The sequence below is a fragment of the Vanacampus margaritifer genome, chromosome 5 (genome assembly GCF_051991255.1).
Source record: "Vanacampus margaritifer isolate UIUO_Vmar chromosome 5, RoL_Vmar_1.0, whole genome shotgun sequence".
NCBI classification, from domain to species: domain Eukaryota; kingdom Metazoa; phylum Chordata; class Actinopteri; order Syngnathiformes; family Syngnathidae; genus Vanacampus; species Vanacampus margaritifer.
Genome location: NC_135436.1, coordinates 21,179,008 through 21,189,229, shown reverse-complemented (window position 1 = coordinate 21,189,229; position 10,222 = coordinate 21,179,008). Strand labels below are relative to the sequence as shown.

At 40.7% G+C, this 10,222-nt stretch overlaps 1 protein-coding gene across 1 annotated transcript; it reads right to left on the bottom strand.

The window, feature by feature from the left end:
* Positions 1–3,264: 3,264 nt before the first annotated feature.
* laynb (layilin b) lies at positions 3,265–9,875 on the bottom strand. The gene is made up of 8 exons (XM_077564990.1): positions 9,760–9,875; positions 9,581–9,690; positions 7,410–7,716; positions 6,587–6,744; positions 5,794–5,844; positions 5,187–5,264; positions 4,975–5,089; positions 3,265–4,286 (listed from the first exon to the last, which is right to left on the bottom strand). Exons 2-8 carry the CDS (start codon positions 9,651–9,653, stop codon positions 3,959–3,961), a joined length of 1,110 nt encoding a protein of 369 aa, XP_077421116.1. The 5' UTR covers positions 9,654–9,690; positions 9,760–9,875; the 3' UTR covers positions 3,265–3,958.
* Positions 9,876–10,222: the final 347 nt, after the last annotated feature.

Genomic DNA, 10,222 nt, shown 5'->3' with positions numbered 1-10,222 from the left:
TGACGTCAAAGCCATGGGGGTATTTGTACAGGGGGCGGGGCCACGGCGCCGCTCCACACTTCGGTGCCAATTGGTTACCACGACAACCAGACCCACCTCTTACGTCAACCGGTAAAATTGCTATTCCAAAATGCCAAATGCGTGTTTGTGTGTGCGTGTTTGCTCGCCTGCTCACCGCACTACACGCATAAGGTAACTTTCTTTGTGCAGCTTGAGCCCATGCAGGTGTTTCATAAGATTTTGCCAGGCGCGAAAGGGTTAATGATCATGTTCAACTAGACTAGATCTTCATCTGCCTTTTTGTCACGTGCATGAAAAAAGTACTGTGCAGCATTTACAAACATTATGTGCATTGTGTATGCTTTGAATTAGGTAACTTCTGTTGACGTACAGTTCTAATGTATTCCAGATAATTATGACGCACAAAAACTGTTCTAATGAAATATACAACTTTGTATCATGGCTAACACAAGTCCTCATGAGAAACTAAACATATTTTAGCATCTCCAAGCGTCCTGGTCAGCTACATTACAGCGCCACTTGCAGGCAAGGTTAGGTAATTGCAACAATCCACCCTTTTTCAAAACATCCTCTTTTGTTAAACCAACCTTTATTCATCTGGGTAAGACAGATTCTCATTTATTGACAAGTGGCAGCAGTCAGAATAAAACAAACCAACAAAAATTAAAGCAATTACAAACTGTAGATTCTGATGTACGTACATCATAGCACATGGTGAATATAATACTCAAAACAGGCTCAAAATAGGCACAGTGGTCACACACACTTGACTTTATATTATTAAATTTATTATTCAGCAAGTGTTTCTATTTTCAAACGATCACCTCTACAACATTCAAAGGAAATCACAATGGCCCATCACTGCTGACTGAGCTATGTATGGGCTCCTCATTTGGTCTTTGGGCGCTGCCTGTAAGTGACCCTTGCTTTAGGTCAACAGCTCAGAGGGCCAATCAATTCATCCATTACCCAGGCCATATAGTGCACATCCTTATTAGGGCTGTGGATCCGACAGAGCTTATGCAGTTGACTTTGGGTGAGAGGCCAGTGTACACCTTAGACTGATCTTCAGTCACCTGGAAGGCACATTTTGGAAAACAACCATTCACACATACGGACAATTTAGTCTTCAGTGAACACAACATGACTGATTAAGAGCCAAAAACAAACATACACTATGTGAAGTAATGACTGCAGTGGCTCGTGATCAGTCCAAGGGTGTGTCAGCTGGGATCAGCTCCAGCTCACCTGTGACCACATGAGAACAAACACTGTAAGAGAATGGATTAATATGTTAAGTGAATGCGGTTGAACAAATGTTTATTATTAAGATGTATTCCTGTTGGTGTAATTTATGGCTTGCCATTGGTCTATTAAATATTTCTGATATATACATATACTGTACATAAATATACAGTATATGAGGTTTATACACATACTTGTCTGTACGTCTATAGTATAGACTCTATAGAATATACAGTATGTATGTACTGTTTATATATACACAGTATGTACACAATACTGTAAATAAAACTTGTGACCGACTGAACCTTAATGTCATGTTTTGATGTACAACAGCACACACTCTCACTCTGTCCGTTGTCTCCCACTGAGCGTACTGGACTGCAGACAGACAGAGCTGTGCTCCAAAGGCCCCTGCTGTCACGCACAGACTTCCTGAATGTAAGAGTTCCAGATGTGCTTTTGGCATTTCCTGTCGACCATTCTCCAAGAACATATTCAACCTCTCCTTGACTGGGTTCGCTTGCAGCTTTCCATGACACACGCAGACCCAAACCGTACTCATTCAGCCACGTACATCAGAGATCGTTGCATATTTATGAGACAGGCACGCTGGCGAGTGAACCCATGACACGTCTAAAACTTCCTTAAAGTCTGTTCAGTGTCACATAAGTTTATCAAACTGTCAGATGAAGGTGGGAAAGCCCACAGCTTTGAGCTTTTGCACGGGTCGCTTTTGGTTTTGTTTCCACACGTACTGTCCTGTTCCTTGACATCGAGAGTTCAAACAGGAAGGTGACGTCACTCTTTGGGTTAAGAGGAAAAGGCCAGAATTGTCCTGCTGAATTGTTTTATTAAATGATTACAACCTTGCATGAAAACATGCGGAACCAAATATAGAAGTAGTGCATTTGTAGGCAAGCTGACAAGGCGGAATATTTGGGTTAATCACTGCCTCTTTGAAATCAAAACTGAAGTTACATAACTTGACAGAAATGATGGACAAAAGGGGACAATGTAAACCACTAGAAGCAAAATGGATAAAATAAAAACATCTGCTATTGCATAACCTGCCTCACTAGTCATTCCAGACATTATTGGTCCCTGGGTCGGGGGTTGATGCATGCAGACGGTATTGGAGGGAATCTTTTAGAGTAGATTACTGTATACAGTGGTATCCTGACACCTCCTTATGATTTTATGAAAGGATTTTTATGATTTTTATTTTTTGTTTACTGAGCGTCAAGCTCTCCGCAGCTCTGTTAAAGTAAAAATGATGGAGTAATTAAGTAGCAACCTCTTACTGGCACGTCCAAATTCCGTGGAATGCGCACTTGTGCTTTCGTTGACACAGCGTAAATGTCTTCTGTATATTAGCCTTAGTATGGCTCCCAAGAAAGTGAAATGTGCAAGTGATTGTGCTATATTAAGAAACTCTGGAAAGTGGGCGCAACACCCGCTGAGTTCCCCTTCTAAGCCCGCCTCACTCCCAACTACAGGAGCTCGGGTGCCAGGAAGAGAGAGTGTGAGCTAGAGGAGAGCTACAAAGCACTCTCAAGGCCACAGCATTTAAAAACATAACTCTATGGTCTTGTGTGTAACTTTTTCGAGGGGGGGGGGGGGGGTTCTGTAACAGATTACTGGCATTTCCATTAATTTCAATGGGTAAAGTTGATTTGAGTTACAAATTGGGTAATGGGGCGAATTAAACTTGTATGGCAATGCAACACTGTATTTTAAACAACTATATGGTAGCCACAGTGTTGAGGGTCACAGTGGACTGAACCTTATCTATCACCTGATTGTATGTCACTGTTCTTAGACAAAACACTGCCAAGGAGATCCGCAAAATGCAGCCGGTTGATTGAACAGTTTAAAAAAAAAAGAAGAAGAAATGTTAAACTGCTTTTGCGGGCCTTAGCAGATATAATGCCATTTGAATTAGCTTAGCTAACATGGTAGCCATGTGCACACAATTACACATACATTACATGGTCAAGATTTGTTCCCTCAGTTATAATACATTTGAATTAGTAACAGAATGTTGTTACACCAACAGGAATTGGTTACCTATAATGGATTCCATTATTTTCTATTAGACAGAGATCCTGTAAAAGAAAATATTTTACATAGATGGGATCAGATAATTAGATATCTGACAGTTTACAGGTTGTGTAAAAGAAACGTGTGTCCATTCATCCAGAAAAGAAAAAAAACAATTTGTAAGGTCACTGGTTCAAAATCCATTTCACCCAAGAGGTATTTGCTATTAACTCAAGTTCTTCCACATCAAACACATCCAAGGATGTCGTTCTAGACCTTGCTTATTGGACCATGCTTTTGCACTTAAGTCATGGCAGTATGAAAAAAAGAAGCCTCCTTAATTTATTTCCACGAATTTGGAAGCACTAATGGATGTAGCACATTCCCTAATTGATTAATTGGTCTATCGGTAATACTTTTGTCGATCATGTAATATAATATATCTTAAGTACGACATTAATAAAAGTCCCAAGTCTTATTAGTTCCACTGTAGGGCCTAAATGTAGATGCACAAAGTGCACATACTTTCCAGTCAAAGCCACATGTTCAGGTATCCTGCACCAAGCATGTGATATAGAAGTACGAACAAGAACACTTCATCGAGTAATATTCCTTAGCTGGCACCAGGCAGGCCATGTAAGATTGTACCGTTCTACCCATAGATCTCATTTTCAACCCAACCAGGCTGAGGGCGACAATGTCGACTCTGAGCTCGGCTGGTCTCGTAGATGTCATTAGTCACAAAGCCACTCTCCCTGTCCGCTAATAATACATTCTCGTAATCATTCCACTGGGGGTCCTTTGTAGTAGCATAGGGGTACTTTGTTTTAAAGTCTGCTGGAAGGGTACTGTCCGGAGCAAGGTGAGAAAGTTTGGTGATGTCACTGAAGGCATAGGGTCCTTGAATAGGGCAAGATGACGATTCGGTGGGCAGCCATGGTTTTGGTTGGCTGGTGGAGCTTTTGGTCTCTGACTTCCTCCTGAAGGCAGAAAAAAAAGACTACTGTTATCATTAGAGGAAGAAATATGGTAGAAAAGACAAATTGCATTGGTTGTGATCTTTAGGAAGTTCATAAGGCAAGTCTGAATGTAGAGTTGCGTGCCTTCCATGTAGCCAAAACATGCCAGGCAACATTGAGGTCTATTGGGTTTGATTCAACATAATTAAAAGCAAGAAGAAGAGGGATCGAAGTTCTCCAACTCAACTCCAGTAATAGTGATAGTCGTTTCCATAGAGCTGAGAGAAAGTATTTCAATGACTATTATGTATTATTATATGTTCGGTTTGTATGTACAGTATGTGTTGCTGCTCTATGTTTTAATGTAGCAGTTGATTATAATTACCATAATGTACATGCTAATTTCTATGGTGTTTTACATGTATATTAGCAGCAGACTTTAGTTAGATGAAATTACAGTAGGCTATATGGTTTTGGTTGACCAATGGTTTGTTTTGGTCTCTCTATAGATTTTAGAACAGGGAAGAGGCTACGGCGCAATCATAACAGGACCACATGGATGAGGGATAGCTACTTTCCCTTCAACAACCTGGGGTTTACTGTACCTAATTTTGACTACAGAAAAGCACCAAACGTGAATATTGCCTTGTTGGTACCATGAGTTGCAATATTTTATGTGAAGATAACAATGTTTATGTTTGGTTCGTACCGCTTAGCTTGTTTATAGCAGAAGAAGCCAGAAACTGCAATCAACAACAGCAGCAGAGCAGGAATGGTTGCATACAGGATGTAGGGAATATACAGGGACTTGTCGGAGAAAGCCACTGAAAGGGAAAGTAAAACAGTTTTCATCATATTATTCCAAAATAGAAATGGCAGAGTGTAACACAATGAGTGAGACAGTAAAAGTTTTCTCCCAACCTGATGACTCAGGCATTCCTACTTTTATCGTCTCGCCACTCGATGTTGTGAAGAATATATTTGGCATCATAGTTGGAACTGGGGGGGGGAGAAAAATGACTTCATGTTTGTGTAAAAAAAAAAAAAAAGTATTCAAAACGGTCTTATTCATGATTTATCCAGTTAAAAGTGATTGCTCTTTCTTGCTCATAGAGAGAGAAATATGGAGCCACAACACTGACAATAAGATATGGTATTGGAAAAAAAATTGTCATTGTGGAAAAAGATGCATTGACATTGAAACAAGTATTGGCATTGTAAAAGGTTGTATTGAAAAATAAAATACATACATTGAAAAATACATCATAATACAAAAAAATATGCTTATGTACCTTTTGCAATGCCAATACTTGTTTCAATGCCAATGCAGCTTTTTCCACAATGACATTTTTTTCAATACCATATCTTATTGTCAGTCTTGTGGCTCCATAGAGACATCACAAGTTCTGAAATAGAGAGTACAGTAAAGCTTTGTACTGTACTTTAGGACAGAACGTATGTTTGTTTGAATGCATTTTCAAGCCCCGGGGTGTCAGACACTTGAGACCTCATATGGTACATGTTGTACCTGCATGTGCTGCGTTCCGTCTCCCTGCCTCTGTAAATACTGCCGTCTTCTCTGAGAAAACAAAGGAATGATTGGATTCACCCAGTCAGTACCATGCATGTAATCAACACTTATACTGTTACTACACATTAAGATACTGCATTATGAAAGTACTCTATATTAAAATCCAACAAGTTCTCCAACAATAAACGACCATATTGGTCGTTTTACCATGCACCAAAATACAAAAAAAAAGTGTTACGTATTGTAGTTTAGCAACCTCTGTCAGCAATGTTAAATAGCACATAATAGTGGGACTTGAATCCGAGTCGTCTGACGAACGTCTATACTGGGCTAACAGACCTGTTATTTTAGTGTGTTTTAGTGTTGGCATGTGAGATTGTACACGTTACAACTTCACATGGGACACTAATGGTTGAGGTTAGGAAGAGGCTCAGGTTGTTGTATGTTTGACGTTACAAAACATGTAGTCAACACTGAAACACTCACTTCCCAGATAGCTCTGTCAGATAGACGCGTGTCTTCTGACCAGATGACCCGGGTTTGAATCCCAGTAACTACACTTATGGTTCACTTGACTATTTTTCCGCTATTTATATGGCCGTTAGGGGTCGCTAAACTACGATACGTAACACATTTCAAAATGACGTCTGTGGTCGTATTGTGTTGGAGGACTGTCTCTTAAAATGGGACGCGCTAATTATGTCCAAATGACTCAAAACAATACATTTATATTAGCAAAGCTTTACAGTAGAAAGTTAGGGGAACAGGTAGCAGTGATCCTCCAGCTCACCTTTAGGATATTTGCAAACGTAGTTGTTCTTGGTGTTGCAGTTGTCGTCATTCCACTGGAACAGGAAATGGCCTTCCTCATCAGGTGGTGCGGAGGGCTGATAGTAAAGAACCACACACATTTCCCCACCGCAGGAAGGCTCGTCCCAGTGCCAATTCCTGAAAGGCGCAGAATTCAAATGCTCTAATTTGAATTCAATTATATTTCATTTAATCCATCCATTCCTTTCTATAGCACTTCACTTGAGCTGGAGCCTATTCCAGTTGACTTTGGGCTGATAGCAGGACACATGATGTGAATGTAAAGCAAATTGCAAAACAGAAAAAGTGTGGTGCAAAGGGTGTATTGTCCCGTGCTGACCGTACTGAACGGTACTCGGTTTTACAGAGTACGGTCGTAATGACAATCGTGGCCCGTGACAACAATGAGTTCAACTGGTTTAGCGACTATGGTGAACCTAACATGCATGAATGTGGTACCCAGAAAAAAACTCAGGCAAGCCCAGGAAGAGATTTGAACCTGGGACCTCTCGACTGTGAAGCAGACATGCTCAGCACTATGGCGCCATGCTGTTTTATCTTATGTACTGTATTGTTATTTCACAACATTACAGTTTTTCAGTTTCAAACTGCCTCAACTCACTGGATATACTCCAAACAATGACTCATTTAAACCAGTAGAGTTCTATTTTATGTCACGGGCTATATTCCAAAGATTTTTCCTAATAATGTCTGTGGTTATCAGTCTTGAAGCGGCAGTGGAAACACCAACATAGCACATGCAAGGACAGTTTCTGAGTTGCGTCTGTGAAAATGAAAACAACCTGAACTTGGCTTTGCTCCCGTCCAGCCAGTAGTACTGGGAGGGGCATCCCGGGTTGGCGCTGCCCGCCCTAAAACGCTGCGGGTTACGGCGAAGGCCAATCCAGAAATCTCCATCGGCAGCGTGGAGCTGCTGTATGAACCTTTCGATCAGTCGCTGCTCGCTTTCTGTCTCGATGCTGAGCAGCTCTCCTCCATCCACCCTGCAGGCCTGCCTGGCGTCTTGGAAAGTCAGCCTCCGCCTGCTGTCCTGGATGTAGGACACCTTATAGCATGGGCGCTGTGTCCCTCGCCGGCAAATCCTTTGGCCTGCGCAGGGACATCAAGCATGAGGAAGAGAACAAGAGGCTGACTGTTGTCTTAAGAATTCCTGTGGCAATCACATGGTTGCAAAATTAGAAACCGAATGGGGCTGCCTTGCACTGGGAATGCCTATACATTCTTCCAGCTTTTTATGTGACAAGTGTGACATCATAAACTTTATCATAAAATTAGGGATTCCAAATATGATGTCTCTTATGCCTCTCAAGGTTGCATCTGGTTACCATTAGTCTTCAGGCCTCTCCTTGGAGTTTATCATGGCAGTCCCCAGAAACCATTACAATGCACCCACAATGAGCTGGCAGAGACCAGCACTAAGGTTGATATCAGATCTTTGCCTATGGTAAATGGTACTTCATTTAAATAGTTCTTTTCCACCTTACAAGGCCCTCAAAGTGCTTTACATTCGACGACTCAATCACCTACTGATGATGCAGCATCAGGAGCAACTGGGGGGTTCAGTGTCTTGCTCAAGGATACTTCGACGTAGCCACAATGGCATGGGATCAAACCCACAACCTCTGGTTTGAGGGACGACCACTCCAACGCCACGCCGCCCCAATCCAATGCGATTAAACACGTATAGCTGCCGTGTCATAACATCATTGTTGTTACATCTCACCTTATGAATTACGTCAGCCATGTGTTCATGACCTCAGGTAAACAACCAAGTATGACCCTTAAAAAAAATACTCTCAAAAGAAACACAAACAATCCCATGAACATTTGAACAACCAATCACGGCTCAGCTTGTGAATATCACATGACCAAATTCAGAAAACAGGTGTGCCGTGATTGGTCATTTCTGGAGCCCTCAGCTACTGCGAAAATTTGTGGGTTGACTTTTCTTCTTTTTTTTTTACCCTTTAATGAATGGTGAGCCTTTTGAGTTGATTTCAGACCATTTATTGTAGCATAATTTGGCTTTGTTTTTTTAATATTAAAATATATAGTTTTATTCTGATATTGTTAGGCAATATCTGAATTTGCATATTCCTACTTTATATTTTTGTCTATATAATATATAATATTTAACATTAATGCCCACAAATCAACCATGTTACTGAGTAGGTAGTAGTTTCTTCAATGACTACCTTTTACTAGTAATTATTTGGAAGACTACATTTTACTTTAACTTTAGTCATTTTAAAGTAACAACTATTCTTACTTGTACACATAATTTTTGGCTACTATAACCACCTCTCTAATTCAAACTCTGACTTTGGTGCAATTTTAGAGGTAAATATTTCTAGGAAAGTGTGGTTGATTTTCATAATTTTAGAACTTTATGACACCACTGTATTTCATTAAAGGTCATCCCAACTTTCCTTCCTTATAAAAAAAAAACATTTTGACTTGATTGCCAATTTTCAGCATTTGCCCAATAGTCAAAAACAATAAGAAGATTAGTGTGAAAGACAGACTGCTGTCCGTGCAACTTTTGTATTGATTTTGGCTAAGCAGTTGATGCCTGTGCAACTTTATGATCGTTTTCATCTGTGATTTTGGCTTGACAGCTTGGGCCCAAACATTTGAGTTGCATTAAAACGTGTATAAAAGTGATTTGTGGTCGTATTTCCTGCTACTGGCGTCAGCGTCGGAGCTGTTTAGTCGAACTCGATTGTACCTCCTGACTGAGCAGCTGAGACGAAAACAACATGTGGCTGTTGATATTTTCCACATCACGCCGCCTGTTAATAATTACAGTGCCGACGCGCTTTTCTCCTCTCAGTCCCTCTCACAATATTTCAAATCTCAGCAGACAAAATGAACATGAAACTACAAACACGCATGAACATGAAACCACAAACACGCATGTAAGTTTGAAAAAGTCGGAGTGTCGGCGTCTTACCATTGATTTTAGAAGTGCACCCATTGTGGAAGAGAAAGGCGACCAGGGCGCCGAACACCTTCATAAAATCCATCTCGACATGTTCACGTCGGTTTGCTGCTGCGCTGTTACTGCGAAAGCAACCGAAAACGTCAAATAACGCCGTTTACGGATAGAAAGAACCAATGACAAACACGCACTTGAGCGAACCAAGGCTTGCAATGAGATGAGATGAGATGTGAGCACTGGATGGAAAAGTGGGTCGTGCACATGCATCTGACTAAGGGGGAAAATGAGACCAGACCACCAGTGTTTTTTCTCCCAACTTAAAAAGACAAAGCACAAAAAAAACTAAATATGTCCGTTTTGATTTGAAGTCATTGTGATCAGCTCAAGATCCCTGTTCTTTTATTCATGTTTTTTTAATAACCTAATAATACTTAAAAAAAATAAAAAGTTAGGGCTAGTATCTCCGGTAAGTTGTCACATTGCAATTTTCTTCTCCGCCAGAGGGTGCAACGAAAAAGTGGAATACTAGTTTTCTTCGTATAAATGGTTAGGGGTTGTGTACTGTCTGAGAAGAGAATAGCACATTGTGACCTGAGATGAGTGCCAGGTATCTGTTTTGCACAGCTTAAAGTGAAAATCTTCAACTTCATATAT

What these genes read in the sequence shown, in the direction of transcription:
- laynb (XM_077564990.1), bottom strand. Translation starts at nt 9,653, where the DNA reads ATGGATTTTATGAAGGTGTTCGGCGCCCTGGTCGCCTTTCTCTTCCAC. An exon ending in CGTTTGCAAATATCCTAAAG is followed by an intron (nt 5,845 to 6,586) that starts GTGAGCTGGAGG and finishes TTGTTTTCTCAG; the next exon opens with AGAAGACGGCAGTATTTACA. An exon ending in AGGAATGCCTGAGTCATCAG is followed by an intron (nt 5,090 to 5,186) that starts GTTGGGAGAAAA and finishes TTTCCCTTTCAG; the next exon opens with TGGCTTTCTCCGACAAGTCC.